The 20,961-nt window shown below is 42.7% G+C and overlaps 1 protein-coding gene across 1 annotated transcript in view; it reads right to left on the bottom strand.

The window, feature by feature from the left end:
- Positions 1-20,523, bottom strand: part of SESN3 (sestrin 3) — a 44,513-nt gene extending 23,990 nt beyond the window's left edge. The window contains exon 1 of the mRNA XM_085064766.1: positions 20,314-20,523. Within this exon, the coding sequence (XP_084920892.1) occupies positions 20,314-20,409 (96 nt within the window). The 5' untranslated portion in view covers positions 20,410-20,523. The remainder of the gene's footprint in view (positions 1-20,313) is intronic.
- Positions 20,524-20,961: the final 438 nt, after the last annotated feature.

The raw sequence follows: 20,961 nt of genomic DNA, 5'->3' as shown, positions 1-20,961 counted from the left end.
TAAAACAAGCTAGTGAGGAGAAAAGGGGCAAACATCATCTGGTTGCACAAGTTCTCAGGATGCTATTAATAAAAACATGTGAAGTTTACAAGCACTGAAAAAGATAATGTTGGCTTTGTTGAGCTATAGATAAGCACCATTGCTTCTGGGCATGCTTTATCTAGAACAATGATTTAAGGCCTACCCAAGAATCCAAATATAAAAAACAGTGCATGGGAATTAGAAACCAACAGTGCAAATATATGGTTCTTTATGGTGAAAGTTCTTGCAAAGCTTCTTGTTTTCCAAGAAAGATGTTTTGTTTTCCTGTCCAAGTAGTTTTTGCAGGTTACACTAGCTATCACTAAGTCAGCCAGGGTCCCAAGTATCTTATTTGAAACTGGATTCTTATGCTAAGAGGCTGAAGCAAGAAACAGGTTGCTCAGCAACTAAAATGCTGTACGCACATCTACCAGTCATTTTCTCCTTCATGATCCTCCAAAAAAGCATTGCTATGGTATGGAAAATTTCCATTTACATTAAGACTAGCGCCTTTTTGAGGGCCATTTCCTCAGAAGGAACAAGATGACAAAGGGCTTCAAAGCAGCATAAAGTGCACCTGAGCATGATCCTGAGAGAGGGGCTGCTGCAAGCCAGAGCCTCAGAGCAGGTTTAGCAGCAGCACACTGCGGCGTCAGAGAGCAGAACGAGACCTCTGCAGAGCACGGGAGAGCTGACGCAGGAATCCAGGAAAAATCCTACCTAAGCTCTACCTCTGACTTCTTCCTGTCCTTAAACTGCACTTGCAATGGTGTCAGGAGCTTCATCAGGAATTTGAACAGTTACACACTAGAAGCATTTCCCCTTTACCCATCTATAAATTGCAAGACATGCCTTCGTCCTTGAGCGAGCTCTGCACAAACGCACAGACACAAATCTGCAATTGCTATCTCACGGGTTTATTTTCAGTTGTGGCAAGGACTGCACACCCTTCCCTCCAGAGCCAAGATGGGCACTGGGACGTGGCACCTGCATCTCAAATTGCTGCCAGGCTGCTGTGGCAAAGCAAGGAATGCCAGAGCCACTGGGGCTGGTGATGCAGCCATGAAGTCCAAGTGGGAGCAAACATGAGCCCAGCTGGCACTGGGATAGCACAGTGGTTTTCCTCCCAAAGCCTAAAGCAAAAGAAATAACCTTTCTTCCTCTTCACCACCACATGAATCACTGTGTCCTCAGGCTTTAAAGAAATGGCTATTTTTAGCAAGCTGTAAAAGGAGGCTGTTTTGCTTGAGAATGGAAGTGCTAGCTGGGCGAGCTGATCAAACAGCTGCTTTAGGAAGTACTTCTGAATATCTGTGTATTCAGAAGAACACAGGCAAGAAGCAAGTGGCTGCACTGCTGCAGGTGCATGGGGGCTTCTGACACATGTGGCATATAAAATCTAATTCATCCTGCACTTGACATCGAGGTGGTCATGCTTCAAAGGGGTTGGGGGGAAATGACAGGGAAGAAATATTGAAGAGGGAATTTTGTGAGCCATGGCAACACTGCCACTTGTATCCCTGCAAACTCTGAGAGCAGTGCAAGTGTCTGGGAAACACTCATGAAGGAGCTCAGAGCCTCCACTGTCACAACACCTGCCACCACTGTCAAGACATCAAGATAATAAACAGCACCAGATCAAATAGAAATCCTAAGAGCATCTCAAAATTAGCTCCTCCTGAGAAACAAACTCTTTTTCTTAAACAAGCAGAAATATTTTTTGGGGGGAAAGTAATGAGTATATACTTATTATTTATTACAACTTTTCTTATATTATAATCTCCAAGCAATTTTGCTACCATATAGCATTTATAAGGATCTTTGTTATTTAAATTCAGTGGTCTAGCTCTTTAAAATACACATTATCATCTGCAGCAATAATCTGAGTCAAGTCTGTCACTGGGTGGGAGTGGAGAACTGGATTTAGGATTCCCTATCTGGGGCTCAACCTTTCCAAAGGAATAGCTTTTTTCCCCAGTCTCAGCTTTATCTTTCAGTTCTTCAAACTCAAAATACACCAGTTCAATCTCACAGATTAATGCTATGGAGCCCACATCTGGTTTTCAGCTGACAGACACAAATGCCTTGAATTTTAGTTTGCATTACAAGCAGCATTATTTGCTGCTGCTGGTTAAAACCCTACCTACAAACTCATTTCTCCTACTCCTACTGTTGCTACTGAGCACGTTTACACTTCTGGTTCTTGGATCCTGGAACAAGGTCTACCTCCACTGTCTCTAATCAGAGTCAAATGCTCTGAGTTTCAGTAAATAGTAACACAATTTTAGTCATACAGTCATACCAGACCATCTGCTTATTTTTTCCTCACTGAAACAAAAGAAAGCATTAAAAAAAAAGTTACGTGAACAGTAGTTCTGTCTTAGCATCTACTTTTATTCAAACTCTTATATAATATAATAAAATTGGGAGCCTTATAGCTTCAGAACATATCTGCAATTCATCTCACATGAAGTTTGCATTGCAACTTCAAAAATTTAGATACACATTTGAAGGGTAAACGTTGGTGTCCTGTCATCCAAAACAATTCCTGTACAAAAAGAAAAGCCAAAGGACAAAAATGTGAAGAGCAATGATCTGAATGATGCACAACACTTTATTTGCTGACAGTGCAGAACTCCTCCTTACGGCTGACCCATTCCTATAATTAAACCCAGGATATAACTCCAGAAGCAATAAAAGACATGTTCAGAACAAACAATGTCAAAATGTTACGACTTCACAACGCAAAAGTCCTAGCCTACAGTCATTTGTTAGGGGTATTTCAAGTGATTTTGCAACAGTTTCTTCCTCTTAACAGTCTGTCCAACTCCAAAAATGCAAACTAAGCCATAAAGATGAAAATTAGCAGAGGAAGTCAAACAGCAGGAAATCTTTTTTTTATGGAACAGCATTTCAAAATACTTAAAACAGTAACTTTTAACATTAAGAATTTGGCATCTTTGTGCCTCACAGTTGATGAAGTGGTGCAAAGAGCTGGGAAGAGAGCCAGCATAGTACAATTGATGGAGAGCTTTTGCTCTGGTAACAGGTTACAGCCCTTTTGGATTTCACACAATAAAAGGAAGCCTATCCCAAGTTCCCATCCCTCCACCAGCTATTAAGAACACAATCCACACTAATTAGAAACCAAAGGTCAGCAATTTCTACCCAACACAAGATGGATGGTCAGGCAGCAGAAGTCCCACAATGGCTCCTTAATCTTTGAAAGATATCTGGTACACTCAGCCTACAAGAGAAAAACTCAGCAGTGAACACGAAGTTACTGCCAGAAAAGCCTATCACCTTTTCCATAAAGCAAGCCTTCATCTGCATCCTTACTACTCCTACTGTTGTATTGTTCTCCTTGTCCTGGAGATAATTTCTCTGAATCAAAACCAGTCTCCAACTGCAACTGGGAGCAGACAGACAAGGACTGCAAGTCAAATGTCAGAGTAACAAGTATGCTGAAAAACACTTTATTTAAGGAACCTGAACTGTATTTTGCCGGTTTTTTGGTCAAAATAGACCAAAATGTATCCAGTAAAAGACACACCTGTAACTTAATATTGACTAAAGTTCAGAGTACATCTTGCTGTATAAGTAAGGCTGAGGCTTCTGATTAGAAAAACAGAAAGACCTTCACATGAAAATTTGCTCAACTAATGGTGCCAAGTCAAACCCAAACATTGATTATTAACACATGAAAAGGATGAGAGACAAACAGCTATGTTTTCTACTTCCTTGTTGCTTGAAAAACACGTCCATTTAATTTAAGCCAAACCTCAAAATCTGACTTCTGATTCATGACCCTATCCTTATCAGATACCAAGGATGAAACTCAACTGACCAAACACAGACACCCAAATCAGAGCAGCTGTATGCTGGTTAAAACTAAAAAAGGAAGGTGATGTCTAACTCAGGATGAGATCAACTGTGTCATGGTAAAGCCTGAATTTTCACCATAGGCTAACAGGACTTCATGGCTAACCAGGTGTTGGTCTGAAGACCACCAAGACACATACTGCCAGCAGACAACAAATGGTTTTCTGGTCTACTTCAGCCATCAAAAAAACCCTCAAAAAACCAATAAGAAAAACCAAAACCAAAACGATGGGGAAAATGGGAAAAAAGAAAAACAATGCTTCTCTCATCCATCCATGGAGAACTTCACCTCCTTCCCTCCCTGCACACCTAACACTAACACTGAAGTTTGTGTGCTCCCCAAGAAATGCCCTAAGGACAGAAGATTTTGTGAGTGAGTCTAGATGACTCAATATACTCCAAGCATAGCAAAAGAACATTTTCTATGTTTCAATAGCACCAGATATTAAGAGCAAAAGTTAGAAAACTTCAGTGGTTTTAGCTGGGACTTGTTTTATCTGTACCTTGGCTCCCTTCCACCTTCAGGTTTAGTCCACATCTGACATACTGAGACACACCAGTATTATCTAGTTTGGAGAACATAGCCTTTAGCCATTAAGTTGGCAAAACTGCGCTGAGTTAATCTGCCTCCTCATCAGCCAGGACAGGAGCGCGGCGTGTTAAGGAAGACTCTCTGAAGCAGCACAGCATATCCTTTAATCCACTGCCTCCATGCAGAGGGCTGCCTTGTCCTGCCTGAGCACAGCCCATCCAACCAAGCCTGGTTTCGCTCTGCCAGAAGGGTGCCATGTGCTCAGGAGGCTGCAGGCTCAGTGTGGTCACGCATGTGGCCTCCATCCTCCTACAGAGAGACCATCTCGATATCCCTGTTCCATCCATGCAGCAGATCAGAGCCAACAGGTAAAACAAATGTTTGCTACGAAGAGCAGATAGAACAGCAGCTGCTCTGACAGGCCTGAATTAATACCTAAATTAATGACTGAGAGCACAGCCTCTTTACAACACAGTAATTGAATGGTTAAATACTTCATAAACACACACACGTTTGATTTATTGGGCATCCTGCCAGTTGGAGATTAAAAAACAAAAAGAGAGAAAGACCCCTGGGGTTATGCAAATCCATCATGTATCTCTGGCAGAACTGTCTCCCAAGAATGCTCTACCGAATTTTTAATAGAGGTATTGTCCAAAAAGACATGCCTTGTGAGCAAGCAAAATAGAATGGTATTCATCCATACTGTAAATGCATAATGGCATCCCCCTACTGTTAAGAAAGTGGCTCAGGGTGTGGTGTCTTTTTGTTGTTTGGTTTTGGTTTTTTCAAGTATTTCAAAGATGCTAAATGATTGAAACATTAGATTAATGTAAGGGCAGTACACTGCACAATTCTCTGACAATTTTTTAAAGAAAGTCTTGAAAGGACTCCACTGCAATTCATGCTACAAACTCCTCAAGTGCTACAGTGTTTCAGCAGAGACCATCATCACCAAGGGTTTACAGAAAAGAAGATGCATTTAACAGCATGTTACTATAAAAACAGACCGGGTGAATTTTTAACCAGGGACCGTCATCAAGGCTGTATTCTCTCATCTCTCCTCTTTGTGACTGGCGTTGTGTTCATTATGGCAAAGTGCAGAGAGAGACACATTTTAAGCACAGTGTGCCCTGAAATACTAAGATTTGGATTTTTACCAAGGTAAGACTCTCAAGGTTGTGCCTGCACTGCAGTTGCAAGCACAACTGCTGCTCTTCTACAAGCCAGCTTTAAAGAAGTCCTTGGCTTCAGTGGCTTTGAAGAAGTCCTTGGTTAACAGTTCCTAAGTCAGGCGGGCAAACGAAGCTCTGCTGCACAACCAGTTTGAGAAACCACACAAATGTTAAGTCAGCCACTGCTGAGTTTCCAGTTGAAAAGATGAAGCTTGACAGCTCTGAGTGAACAGAACCATAAAGAGATCTGCTCACAGCAAGTATGCAGTCCTACCTTTGCACTTTAATGGAAAAAATAATAACAATATCCTTCTCTGATTAACATCTGAATCCCCCACAGCTGCAGGGGAGGAAGCTGGGCTCTGACCTCTGCACCAGCTCACTAACATTGTTTCCTTCCCAGTTTCAACTTACCTGCATAATAGACTATCAGAAGCAACAAGGCTGCACTGATCTCCTGGCCACACAAAGTATTTTGCTGCCTGAGGTGTTATTCAGGCAATGTTCGTGACTAATGTCAAGCACTACATGTTTACAAGCTACCAAACACTGAAAAATCTTCCCAAGCCAAGTGTGATGGAAATCCACCACAGAGTTTAACTTGAGAAGGCAAAAGTTGAGGACCTTTCCAATGTGAAAACCTGTTTGACTGCAACTATGAGATTTTAGACCATACAGTCCAGCTTCCCAGGCATTTCCACCACTTTTCACCTGGCAGTGTCACTGTATAGCTTACTCTTCCTGTAGCTGTTCTTTTAAAATTCAATATGAGATGCACTCTGCCTGCTCCCCTGATCAGCCATTGAATCAGGAGATGTAAGTGGGAAGTCTGAATTTTATCAGAAGAGCAGCAAACCCGCTGCAGAGGCACATTTTGCTGCCTGGAGCATATCACAGGTGCTTCTTCATTGTGTTGCAGGGAGTAGGTACATAAGCAGAAGCCCCCCACTCCAGAATTAAACTTAGCATGTGTCCCTGCCAACACTCCCTTTTGATAAGTCTGTGTCTTGTAGTGTTTTCAGCTCAATAAAAGCTTCTAGGACACCATCTATTTGCTCAGCAGTAAATGCTGCTGCAGATATATGCTCCCAAGCACCTTTCACTTACCAAATACTACATAAAACCAAATTCTATTCAGAGACATAAGAAAGTCAAGCAAATGGCACATGTATGGGTTTTCAAATTACTTTTCCCATATATTTTATGCACCAAATGATCATAGCAGTTATTTTGAATCTGTGTGGAGGAACTGTCTTAAATGTCATGGAAGCAGCTTGCCAAAATTCAGAAAACAAAATCCTCTCACACAGATTAAAGAGGAAAATGTGCTCTGCTCAGCACTGGAGCTCTCCCAGCTAGTTTTCTGCCATCTTTTCATATAGGATTGTGAAACACAGTAGCCTGAGTCTTGGAAAGCAACTCTGGACTGCCGAGGCTGCTGTCACAAGCATGTCATATAATTTTAATTGACTGGTTCCTCACTGTCACAGTCCATGCATAGTGTGCTTTTACCACCTCCAATAAAAGGATTAGGAACCAACCAGCAGGTGACAAGCTCAAGCAGAAGTACTTAGCCTTTTCCACAATGTGCAACTAAGCTGTGGAAATCTTTGCTGTAAGATGCTATGGACAAAAAGTCAGCATGTGTTTAGAAGTGAAGTGTTCAAGTTCATGGAAGAGAAATGCCAGAACGGTTATTAAATATGGAGAATTCACCTCCAGCTCAAGAAATTTTCAAATAGGAAATACTTGGAGCCTGGGAGACAGTGTTGTGGGGGTGCATAACAAACTGCTCCATTTTGTGTCTTCTTTCTTCAATGTCTTCCCTTGGCCACTGTCAGAAACTGGACACAGAGTTTCAATCCAACCCACTACAGCTGCCCTAATGCTGTCATGCATCTGGAACAGACTGGTTTAAGAATACTACTATTCTGTAAGTCCTATTAAAAAGTGGAACTATAGGAATTGGCATCCCCCAAGCAAGGAGATATTTTAGCTAAACTGGAGCATTATAAAAATAACAATTGTGTTAACCCAGTGTAGAAGATGCAGGCCATATTATGGAGTTCCTTTGTGCCTGGATGAGCACATTCCCACATTGCCTGTTCAACACAGGTGGTATCATATAATTTACTTCAGAATCTTAAGTATATTACACTTCAATTCTTTACCAACACTGATTTTAGGAAGCCAGTGTTATTACTCCCCCTTTCTGAATGCACCTCATCAGAAGTTCCCTCAATTTAGATTTGAAAAAGGTGAAGAAAAAATATGCCTAAGCATTAAAACATAATGACAATATACTTATGAACCCACTCTATTCACCTGATGGGCAGATGATGTTTGTTTAGATAGATGGTATCTAACTGGCAGAATATAAGCACATATTGGCTATGCTACCTCACCATGAAGAACTTTAACTAAGCTGTTGGCATTAACATTCAAGACAATGTCAAAATATTAAAACATGAGCCTGTTATACCGTTTCTAATTTATAGCAAACAAGATTTGTGGCTGATGTTCTGTAAAATTTTAAGTCAATCCACTGAAAAGCTTTTAAAAGAAAATGAGAAGCCCCCTTGGCACAAGTTTCTTGGACAAAAGCTTGTGTTCAGCTGATGATCGCTGACCATCTTTGCAACAGTTCACATAATGTGAGGTATGCTGATGCTGTTCTCCTAGCTCTGCCTGGGAAGAGACAGTCCTCCTGGACATCCAAAAGGAGCAATATCCTCCTGCTATAAGACAAGCGCCTTTTTTCCATCTCTCTTTGGTTGATGACTCAAACAGGGAGAATGTGCCAGACAAAAAATAAAATCTCCCTGACTAACACGCTTTACCTCTAGCCTAAAGGTACAATTTCCAAGAGCAAGCGCCTTGCTGTCTAAGCCAGGAGTTTAAGCCTCTTTTGATTAGTTGACTCGTAAGCATTTTTCAGGAGGAGGTGGCATCCACACCATGCCCCTGAGTTTACTGAAGTAAGTCTTCTTACATAGTCTCCTTGAAAGAAGTCCAGAAAAATCTTATAGGTGCTAGGGCCACAGATGGAAAACCACGGGTGAGCCCTTTTGATTTTTCACCTGATACGAAATCCTAAAATGATCACCAATTAGAGCAAATTATTTCTCCAAGGAGTCTTGTTTGCAAAGGCAGGAGACTGTTTTACAATGAGCAAGGAGCTGACACACTAATTGTTTTACATTTGATTAGTCTGGGAGAGTCTTGGGCAAGAGACAGACAGAGGAAAGGCTTCATCTCAGTGGCATATTCACAAGTCACCAACTTGCTGGAACAACCCTAAGAATATTTGCAGTCAGGCAGCTCCTTCCCCTTTCTTCTTCTTTCTTTATTTTTTTTTAAGAACATTTTGCATCTTAAGCTACATCTTACCAAAGTGAGTCATTAGTGAGATACAATCTCCAAAACATACTGAGTTAAATGTAGCTGAGCTGGTAGAAGCAAAGGCCTAAGATACTAATGTATTTTCATGACAGAGCTTAAAAGAGATGCTGATTGTCAAAAATGAAGAGTCCTAACTGTTAGAGAAGATTTATTCCATGCAAATACAGAGACTTGTCCAGAGACAGATCAGCTGCTCCTGCTCTCTCCAGCCACCCAGGCCAGCAGATTGACAGAACTTCAGATTTACCTCCAGCCTCTGCTAGCAGGTGCTATCATTTTTTCAGCTTACTGCCCACACTTTTACTAAGAGGGCTTTTGCTACATTTTGGTGACTTAACGACTCTACCAAAAAAAAAGCACCAGCAAGTAATAAAGAAATAGTAAACTCACTTATTGTATATCCTGCTTGAATAAAGACTTCTGTAGCTATGGAAGAGTGATTAACATGCACTGCCTAATAAGGTTCTCCATTGCCCTCCGGTAGACTTGCCCTTTTTCTTAATGAATTCACCAAACCCAAAATGAAACCCTTTCATCAGAACAAGTCCAGCTCCTAGGAGACACATTCACAGCCTTTACTTGCAACTTACCTCTACACAGACAGAGCTTAGACCTTGCAATATTTTGTCCAACTTTTCTGGGAAACAAGAACTGACACCATAGGCCTAACTTTTCAAACAGGACAAATTAATCATGTTGGATGGCTGGATGCTGCCTCTAAGTATTCACGAGGCACAGCTTAACTCAGAGGAGTGTCCCATACGAAACAGCAACAGCACTGGATAGTCAAACTGCTTTTGCTTGTACGGCAAGTTTCTGTTGGATAAATAGGTCAAGTAACTACACCTTTATCTAATACCTTTCACATTAGTAGCCTAAAGAGCAGGGGCATGGAGGGAGACCCTCCTTCCACCTCCATTCCCTTCCTGCTTTTCTAAGCCATGTGGGAAAGAAGTTTCCAGCATACTGTCCATGGCTGCAGCCTGGTCTCCTTCCACTTGGACTCTGCCCAGGTGGAAGAGGCGCCAAGCTCCATCTCTCCTGAGGAACTACAATGCCAGCTGCACGCTCCTTCAACCTTTAATTACGTTAAGTTGACCTTTTCAACCAACACACCTTTCCTCCTAACTACTTGTCAAGCACCAGCACAGAAGCAAGCCAAGTTTTAAATTGCTGGAATAAAAGTCACTTATTTCAAAGCAGATTCCACTGGAATGACCCCCAATGGTATTGCCTCATCCAGTTTTTCCCCAGTAACACAAAACTAAAAATACTAATGTAATTGAACAGTTTGTTTGGGTTTTCTGGAGGGAACAGAAGAATGAAAATAATTTCTGAAGCATTAATATGGCATAAACCAGTTGGAGTTTTTCTGGTTCAATATTTCCACTGCATTTGCTTAAATGTGGAGATAGTAAAATGTAAAAATATTAAATATGGTGGAGAAACAGAAGTAAAAAAAAGCCAAAAAAACCCAAAGAAACAAAATGCAAGGAAGAACACAAAAGGCCATGTCTGACTCTAGTGAGATGCATCAGAGCCTATCTTCTGGATTTCACAGGGTGAAGCTAACCAGTCAAAATGAACTGTTGACTAATGAACACCACGCACCTCAAGTGTTCCTCAAGTGTTTTAGTATGTCTCCTACCACTAGGGACTGGAAGTTTCCACCACAGGATACTAAGAATCCTGATTTAGAGTTTTCTAGCCATAGTGATCTGGAGTGAAAATGGCTGCAACTGAATTAAAGAGGACTTAAAACATGGGTGCTCAAACAGCTGCCACTGCACATAATGGGGGTTTGCAATCAGCTTTTGGAGGAAACTGAACAAGCCAGCTCATAACAGGGAGAGAAATGTGGTGCTTTAACTTTAAATTCTTATTTATAGTGTGTTGTTGTCACCTTATTACTAGACAACAACAGGGACAAATTTGGAACTTCAGCATGTTTCTACCTCACAGACACATCATGTTGTGCATAACATGTGCACAACCACCTAAATCCAGCTTACAGTGTTAGGAGTATGGATGCTTCTCTGGAAACAGTTGCCTTAATTTTCTAACTCTAAGCCAGATACTGCAGTAAGGCAATCAGTGCTCACTGGAATAATCACATCCTGATGCTGATTTCCAGGGAGGCTCGAGGTTTGCCCTGCCTGCTGAATAGCCAGTGGGTATTTGCATGCAGGTAGCACGTTGACTTCAAGACACAAAACATGTAGTAGTAAAGCAACATTTCAAGAGTTCTTCCACACTGGATGAGATCCAGCTGGTGTCAGGTAGAATATTTAGACAGCATGTAGGCGCTCCATTTCATTAGAGGTCTAATCAAATTTCTAAACGCTAGAACAAATTACTATTTCCACACCTCTAATCAGCAATGAGGGTGCTTTACTGAGAGGAATGTCAATCAACTCAGAGGGGAATATTTTTTATTTTTTTAGTTAATAGGCATAATTACTTTAAAACAGATTTAGAACCATATGGCCAAAACCCCTCCAGATACATTTAGACAATAATGTAACTATACTCCCTTTACCACATGCGAAAGCAGGAGATATTAAACATATTTACAAGCACATGCTATTAAATTAGGTTCAACACTGTTAGCATACTGTCTTATTAAACAGTTTTTAACTGCAGAATTCATACGGAGGAGAGAACATATGCTGGTTTTCAGTTGTTTTGTTAGTATCAGCCAGAGCAAATCCAATGCAATAATAAACTGCCCAGACACAGTAAAAGATGATTTTGAGTAAACAGCTGTCCACTGCTCTAGAATGGCTTACACCAAGACAGCTTGTACTCCTTCACTGTCATCAACATAACTTTGTTTTACTGAGGTTATGTGCAATTGCTCAGAAGCATGAATTTTTTATTTGAAAATGTTAAGTGAGGAGTCATTCTTGCAACCATTCCTCCTTTCTAAGGAACAATTTCAATCCATTTTATAAAGTGTCAAATTACTCTGAAGGAATTTACATTTCTCTCCAGTTTCATGACAAAACTAATTTCAAATTAATTATGCTTTAAAACGGATATACAATTATGCATTTTGATTCCAAAGTTTAGCAACTGAGACACTGATTTTATTTATAACTTTATTGCTTATTCAGAATAGATGAAAACCTGATTTTCAAGCTATCTTTTACTTTTCTTCCAAATGTCTTTTGCACTTGCAGAGATAACAGAGACCTATGAGTCCAAAGAATTTTCAAGAATGTGATTCCTCCTGGCTTTCATACACATTAACCTAAGATTTGTATATGTTGGAAGACTTAAACCACAACCCAAAGGGTGGTCCACATACTGGTCACACTATATTCCCTTGGGTTAAAGACTTATTACTTCTGTTCCAGCCTACTCCCAACACATGAAGCCAGGAATAATTCATATTCCCCTCCATTATTATTTTTTACCACCTGATCCCCTGAGGAAGAGGACTGCAGGTAGCCTCACACTATTACCAAGTTCAGTAGGTTGGGGGCTGAGCTCAGAATCCATCAGAAATCCATTGCTGGTCTAACAAAACCAGATGCTTACCTTGAGAGAAATATGAGACTCATTAACAACAAAAGGTGTTTAATCAGGAGGTTGTATCTGTTTATTTATCTTACCCTAATTCAGGTAACCAGCCACATTCAGGAAAGATTTAAGATATCTTGCTAGATTAAGAGTATTGACTTCTGTCTCTTACCCTGAGCACTATTGCTTATACCCGATACTTAAATCTCCGACTGTCACAAGGATTATGTCCTACAAGAAAAAAGCCCATGCTTCAAAACACCTTAATTTCAATTTAAATAAGATGTGAAAATGAAGATATTTGAATAAATCAGTGGTTGATAAGGTCTGTAACAGGAACAAAATAGTTTTTCAGCTTCATAAGCACATAATATTAACTACCATCTATACCAGTATTTTGCCCCAAGTGATAGTTATCTAATGTTTGATATGCAAGAAGCATCCTATAATAAAAATTTGAAACTAGTGGTTAAGAGAGACATTTAACACTAATACCCCTTGATCATGGCCTCCCCTATTATCAGTAACACTCGTCTGCCCAGAATGGCATACCAAGAACCCCATAAGATTTCTTGAACTATCTCTAATGCATTTCATGGACTGACTCATAGGCAAACAATCAGAAAAAAATTGTTTGTGCAGAGTACCCCTACCTCCCCGCAATGGCATTTCACAATTTGACTCATCTGCATTACGTTCCCTATAGCTTCTACTCAAAGCACAAAGACTACCAGGCTGGGCTGCAAAGACAACAATGGGAAGAACCTCTGCATGCAAACGGGAACACCTGCAAAGAACAGAGAAATTAAACAGCATAAATTATTTCCATACAGGTTTTTCCAAAGCTGATGAGGTGCAATTTCTCATTAACTGAGGTCTCCCTCCTGACAATTCAAATTTCTTTTCTACTGAAAATGCCCCATTTCTCCCTAGTCCATCCTGACCCACTTAGACAAAAGTCAATACTCAGCCTGGCCATGCAAAGTATGCTTGAGATCCCTCCTTATTCTCCAGCCCTGTAAATGGAAATCTGATAATAAAATCTCCAGACCCCAGCTATGCACAGACAGGGGAGAATTATATCACTATCTTCTCTCGCTCAAATCTCCCTAGCCAGAAAAAAAGGTTCAAATAAAGAACTAAATGAGTATTAGCAGCTCCCTTGCCAATGTGGGAGAGTGGAAAAACCAAGGATGCTTAATGAACCATATTATTTTTTTCAGGTTTCAAAACACTGCCATTTAAAGAGATGTGAGATTTGAAGCCCTAATTAAGTAATATGCATAAATTTAAAGCAAATGTTCACAGAGTCCACATCTCCAAACCACAGCTTGTGATTTGGCTAATGCAATGCTCCACTCCCACCAGCAGAAGTAAGTCTTAGCAGAGGACAACCTCCATGCTTGGCTAACCCACTCCCAACACTAAACCTCAAAGTTTCTTTTGAAGAAAATCCTCCTGCCCACTTTCTTTCCTTTCCCACCTTCATTGCCTCCCTGTAATTCAGAGAAGACGGTGTTTTTGCTTTTGTTTTTTTTAAATAGAATGTCTATTGTAAATGAGCATGGTTGCTACAAGGCCACCTCTTACAGCTTTTCATTGCAAAACAGCGTCGCTCACCAGTGGTTCATTTCGCTCATGCCACTCTTATTACATGTCTAATGAAAATTTAATAGCTCTGCCATCTCATTTTCAGCCTGTAAAACTAGGAAGACACAAGGAAAGTTCTTTACAGTAGCTTTTAAGGCAAAAGTTGGAGAACCCAGGAAGCCTCAGGATCAGCATACATGTGCAAAGAGCAATACTGCCCTTTGATTCCAGGACACAAAGACTATAATTCCATGGGGGTGGGAGAACAATCCTTTAAATGGATCAGGTCTGAAAAGATACAAGTTATTTAAACACTCATGAGGATGGGGAAAGGGAGAAACCAGTCAGCTCTGGATTTGCACTGTATTTTATTAAGAACCCTGTTCTTAGTTGTTAGTTTGCTGGTTTGTTTAAAAATCAAATCTTTCAAGAAAAAGTAAGGATGAATTATGAGAGTGAGGTGCCTGCTCCTGTTGACCTTAACTGCCCTAAAAAGTTTGGTTTGTTGCTCTTGGTTTATAGCTTTACATTTTTGGATCCTAAAAAACCCATCCTCTCCCCTAGCTGTGCATGCAGGATTAGTTGGAGGAATGACCTGAGCTGGTTTCACCATGTTTCACCAGTGCTCCAGGGGACTGGAAGACACAAACACTGAAGGCAGACACAATGCTTTACACAACAGAATGTTGCTAAAATTAGAACCAATGCAAACAGAGCTGATTTTTCATGACAGACTTTGCAAATCATTTTGCGAATTCTTTTAGGAAGAGACACATTGGAGATTTAAAGCCATCTAGGCAACCCCTCACATCCCCTACAATGGGACAAGAGATTATTATTAAGAGGCATCAAAGTACAGAAGACATAATTTGATTTTACGAATTAAGATTCTCTGTGACAGCCAAGGTATGTTGACGAGATTTCCAAAGCCAACTAGACTATGCAACTCAACAGCAGCAAAAAGGATGCTGCATTGTGGAAAACCTAGGGTGTTTTCCAAGCAAAGGCATAGCAATTTTGATTTGCCTGTGCTCAGAATAGATTGAACCAGGTTGACTTCCCTCAAAATAGCTGAGATATCCTTGAAAGGCCTCTTGATTTGTACAGTGCAGGTAAGAGCATCTCCATGCATCTTCATGACTCATGGTGACACATATTTTAGCTCACACGGGCTTATGAGACCTGACATTAAACTATTTTTGGTTCACTTTTGGGCTACTTTCTTACTCACCCACACAGAACAATAAAGTGAATGAAAGTGTGTCTTTTTTTTTTCTTTTTTTTTGGATATGACCTCAACTCCCTGAGCCTAGGCTAGTGCTATTGTGAGCACCACATCATTTAATGACGGTCACACATTTTGCTCTCTTAAAAGTGGGTGCTTTTTTTGGCAGCACCAGACCTAGAACAAACTCTTCCAGATCCTCATACCTGTGGACACTTCCATTTCCCAGCCTAAATGTATTTATGACCATTTTACATCCATCTACTATTGAGCTAATGTCTCCTCTCTCGCTCTAACCATGAGATGTATTTATAGACACAGATCTTATCCCCTCTCAGCCTTTGTTTCTGCTGCATTAAAAAAGCAAACTTTTTCAGTTTCCTTCTGCAAAATCAGTACACCCTTTCTCCCAGCACCCAGCCAGCTCCCCTCTGTGCCTATTTAATCATGGTCTATCCTTCCCAGCCTCCCTGCTCTTCAACACCACAGCCCTGCAGGATGACACTAAGCTGCCTGTCCTCCTGCTTCAACATCCTTCTCTCTGCTCCTTCCAAGGAGCTGCTCTTATTAAAAGTTATGTGTAACAAACAGCCAAGCTGTAACTTTCACATTTCATACCACTGGATTTCACACCACTTCAACTATGCCAGTGCTCAGGGTCTCCCAGCTTTCCATGAAATGTCCCTCTCTTTCTGGATTAACATCATTTACTATTTACTATTACATTTACTATTGTATTCTCCTCTCAGCACAGTGACTTCTCCTTTCAGCATGGCCCACCGTAATTCCCATTCCATCAGTTTACAATCACTGTAATTAACAGTAACAGAAAAATAGACAAATTGTGTCAGATCAAAGGTCACTCCTGCCCAGTAATCTTTCACTGCTAGGGGACAACAGGAGATATGTAACAGCCAGGAAAGCATACAGAAACTATACTGAGAGGTGTTGCTATTGCATATTACAGGTGTTTTTTAATTTTTCTCTTAAGCATTTGCCCAAATAGTTTTCAAAAACAGTTAAAATTTTTAATATATATAACATTTTATGTTAGCAAATGCAAACATTTAATTTGCACTGACTTGCAGAGTCAAGTTCAACCTTTGGTATTACTTCCTAGAGTGCAGTTTTGGTCCATTCAAAGCTTTTGGAAGAGGACACACTAGCAGCTGTCTTATTAACAGAAGACCACTACATTAGTCTAGCATGACCCACTTTTGGTGATATCATGTCATACGTATTTTTTTCATATTTGCTTCAGTAACTTTGTACCACAGAAGGAGACTGGCATGGAAGGATGAAGAGCAAATTATGTCCATCATTTTTATGGGTATTTCCCCTCTCACAGAATCACCCTGATTGGGTAGGTCTATAAATACCAGGAAAAGATGCTGGATTCAATATGCCTTAATGCAGCACTCCAGCTCAGAGACTGGCCCAAGCCAGGAGGGTCAGCTAAGCCAGGTCCACTTCCACCCTGCCAATATTGAAGGTTGCTTTTAAACTACACTCCTCCATCATCCATCTTGCCACTGCCCTTCCATCTCCCTCACTGAAATCTAACACAAACCAAATATTTAATCCTGGAACCATGTTTAGACTTTTCTATCCTACCGACTTGTAGGTACACGTAAAAGAACCTTTTACTTCACATGCTTTGCAATTTGCAACTAAGCTTGAACAGTTGGCAAACCCTCCCTGTTCCTACATTTCCTGACATATCAGGATTTTTCCATCCCCTGAAGACTTTTTGCTTATTCCCAAAGCCTTCCTGAAGCAGTTATTTGTCCAAAGAAATACTGAGCTCTACCGATATATTCTCCTCTTTCTTGCTTGGGATATTGATTTTGTTTAGGCGGGAGAACCTGGGGTTTCCATCAGACTCCAGACCCCCTTCAGGATAACACCCTGGAGGTCCCCTGCTCAGGGACTCACCTGTATGTTGCATTTTCAAAGGGGAGATATGGAGCTGTCGTGGTTACTTAAGTGGCAGCACCTCTAGGAAAGACTTGGCAACAGCCCTCATATGCCATGTTAAGCACTTTTCCCCACTGGTATGCCACAGTTTTGTTACAAAGCCTGCCCATCCATTCCATGAACCAGAGCTACTCATCTTGTTCTGGTCGTTCTTCCATTTATTTTAAACTGAGTTAATGCATTAGCCTTGGTTGTCTGTTTAACAAGCTCACTCACCAAATACAAGTAGCATCACCTATTACTGGTAGTCCTTTTTTATTTCTTCCTAAACCAAATAATGATGCAGTTGTTGTACCTATGACTGTCTAAGCCCTTCCGATTAGCAACAATTGTTCTGCAAGTAGATCTGGTTATCTAAAAAGTCCCGTAACAATAAACCAAACTGGCAGTTGTATCCTGTTAATATGAGAAACCTTCTTAATAGACAAATTCAACCCATGAATCCTAGCAAGATTCTCAGTGCTGCCCTCATAGAACTTTCCATAACAGAACATAACTTTGATTGATCTGAAACTGGCCGAAGCATGAAGTGCTGCATCTAGCTTTTCCTGTTTCCCAGCTGAAAGACAAACTTACCTTCACCCACGAGAATCCAAAACCTGCTAGACTATTTGAAATTCCATTATATGCCACTGAGTTGAAAGCTTGCTTTGCCCCTTATGATTTTGAGCACTACCCAAACTGTGAGCATTCAAATGACTTCAGATAAAGACTTAAGACTGAGGAGGGCAGAAGAGATCCAATGTGTTTCAAGACCAATCATTTTTTCCAGTATATTATCACATGAGCATTAAAAAAAAAACCCAATACCATCAAAAGAACAGATGAGGCAGCACTTATCTGAAGATTATTACTCTGAGACTCAGGTCAAATTTGCATCTCGCTTCCACCAAGCCTTTTTTCTCATGTTTTCTACATGCATGCTTGCCAGGGAGGTACAAAAGGTTAAAATTTACAGTGATTTTTATTACACCAACTTTTAAATAAGGATAGATGTATTCAGAAGGTTTGCACTTCTGTTTTTATTGTCCAGCCTGCAACAGAGATGGAACGATGTCCTAGTACAGCCACTGAAAGCACAGAACACCTATGGTTCAAGAGGGTTTCATGGGCTGTCACTCAGCTTCTTTATTCTTCCCCAATTTTGTAATGGTTGAAATGAGCACAGCCAAAGCAGAACAGCGCTGAGGTGCCTTCCTCAGCAAACCCAAATGGGTGCCTATGTTTCACCATCATTCTTAAACTACTTTAAAATAAAATAAAAATATAACAATAAATCAAATCCAGCAAGTTTCCTGTTACCAGAAAAGTACCATCTAACTCTGTCCCTGCCTCCTCCCTCCCACTGATATTAAAGAGGTATACAAAAACAGTCCTACCCAGCAGGATGGGAATACAGCTTCCAAAAAATTCAATAACTTAAATTTAATTTTAGATCTACAAGTGCTGCCAAGCACCACTTTATTTGTCAACAAAACATTTTGATTATTTGGCAGAATAAAGCAAGCTCCCTCCCTGCTTTTTCTACACACATATTTGGCACTGGTTAATTTGTATGTCTTTAGACATATGTCAAGTCTGAAGCTGTTTCAGGCTTTAACCCTGCAGAACTTCCCTCTTTTAAGTACTTGTTTTTCTGAAAGTGGGAACAGCAGCAAGCTAAAGCCAAGAAGGGATTCGATCCTGCAAGGAAATGGTTAAAAATGAGACTCTGCTGATGTGTGCTTCTCTGATCCATTACATTTCTCGCAAGCTGAGCTAAGAGCTGAGCACCAAGTATCAACTGTAATATGATCCAAGAGTTTATGGAAAAAATAACTGCACATACCAAGCATGCACATTTAATAAGATTTTGTTTCCATTAAAATATTCAAGAAACATGATTTTTAAGATCTGCTTCTCTCTCTGGCGGATTTTTAACGTTTCTCCTCCCCCTCCCCTAAATACACACCTCCTTTCCAAAAACCAAACCCTTAAAAAAAAAAAAAAAAAAAGGAAGAAAGAAAAAAGCAGTCCTACTGCAGGGAAGAGAGGCTTGAAAAACAACTTTGATTGGCACTTGGCCTGACCCACAGAGGAAGAAAAACAGTTTTTGGACAAAGAGCGCAAATATTTGAGCTCATTGACTTACAGGCTTTCTTAGCATTTGCAAGAACCAACCTGGAGCGAAATGTGTTGGGAGAGATTGAATTAAAATAAAACCAAAACCGGCATCGCGTTCATCTCGGGCGCTCGGAGACTCGGCGCGTTTGACCAGCTCAGCAATTTTAATTCATTTGCGCTGGACAAACAACAAGCACCTCCACGACTGCTCGCCGAGGGGCAGATGCGGGGGGCAGGGGGTGCAGCCGCCGCACCCCTCCGGGGCCGGGGAGCCGCATGAAGCGCTCGGGCACCGCAGGGATCCGGGGGGCGGGGGGCTGGCAGTCCTTCGGGGCTTTTCTTGCGTTTGCAAAGCTCTGATCTCAGATCCCCCCCCGCACAAAGACTCCAAGGAGATCGCGGTGATGAATTTCGCCGGTGGAATACGTGGATAATAAACTTTACCAGCGCGGCTGGGCCCCGAGCCGATCCCCCCCCAGGGCCATCGGGGAGGCCGGGCGCCCCCGAACCCTCGGGATGCAGGGCGGCAGCCTGGGACAAGGGCGACTGACAGCCGGCCCAAGGGGCAACGGGGCCACGGGGCCGCGGGACTTGGCACCCCTCGGCACCCCCTGGGGCCACAGACCCCTCGCCCTGCGCCCCTCTGCTGCCGCCCACCCACCGCACGGTGCGCAGGCACTCACCTCCTGGAAAGCCCCCCGCACTCCCCCACCCCACTGTCCCCCTCCATCCCCCGCCGCACTGCTGCCCTACTGCCCATTTCCCCTCACGTCACCGTCGCCGTCCGCGCTCCCTCCCCGCCAAGTCCCTGTCCTACCCCTCGCTCCCCCAGTCCCTCTACGAGAGGCTCCCGCCGCCTCTCAGCGGGCGCCCCCCGATACCTGTCTCGGCACCTTCCGGCAATTGCCGCACACCCGGTACTGCCCGGCGGCGGCGGCAGCGGCGCTGCCCACGGGCCCGGAGCCGAGGCGGTTCATGGTGGCGGGGATGGCGGCGAGGGCCTGGCGGGACGGGGAGGCGCAGGACGCTCCGCGCCGCTCAGCTGCCCGCGCCGCCGGCCGCCCCCATCCCCGGCCGCGGCCCCAGCGCCCGCTCCGCGCCACCGCCCCCCGCGCACACCCCCGCGGGCACAGCCAATCAGCGCCGCCTGCCCCGCCCCCCGCCGCCGCCGCCGGCCAATTACGACGGGCCGCCCGCCGCTGGCCAATGGGCAGCGCCCGCTCGGGCTCCCATCTCCGGGCAGCCTGATAGAGGGGGCGGGGAGATGGGCGGGGCTAGGGGCGGAGCTAGGGGCGGAGGGGCGGGGCCTGTCTCGTCTCTGGGCAGCCTTGGGCACGGAGGGGCGGGGCTGCCTCCTCGGCGCGTGCCTTCCGCTGGCCAATAGGGTGGGTTATATGCAAATGAGGCTCGGAGGCCACGCCCCCAGGGCCGGGGTCTCGGCGGCCGCGCTCTCCCGGGCCGTGCTGTTCCCCTGCCGCTGCCCGGCACTGTCCCCGAGGGTCCCCACTGAGGGTCACCGGCGTGACGAG

The sequence above is a fragment of the Lichenostomus cassidix genome, chromosome 1 (assembly GCF_008360975.1).
Source record: "Lichenostomus cassidix isolate B80296 chromosome 1, HeHo_3.0, whole genome shotgun sequence".
NCBI lineage: Eukaryota > Metazoa > Chordata > Aves > Passeriformes > Meliphagidae > Lichenostomus > Lichenostomus cassidix.
Note: the sequence above shows the minus strand (reverse complement) of the source record. Positions and strands in the feature narration are given on the sequence as shown.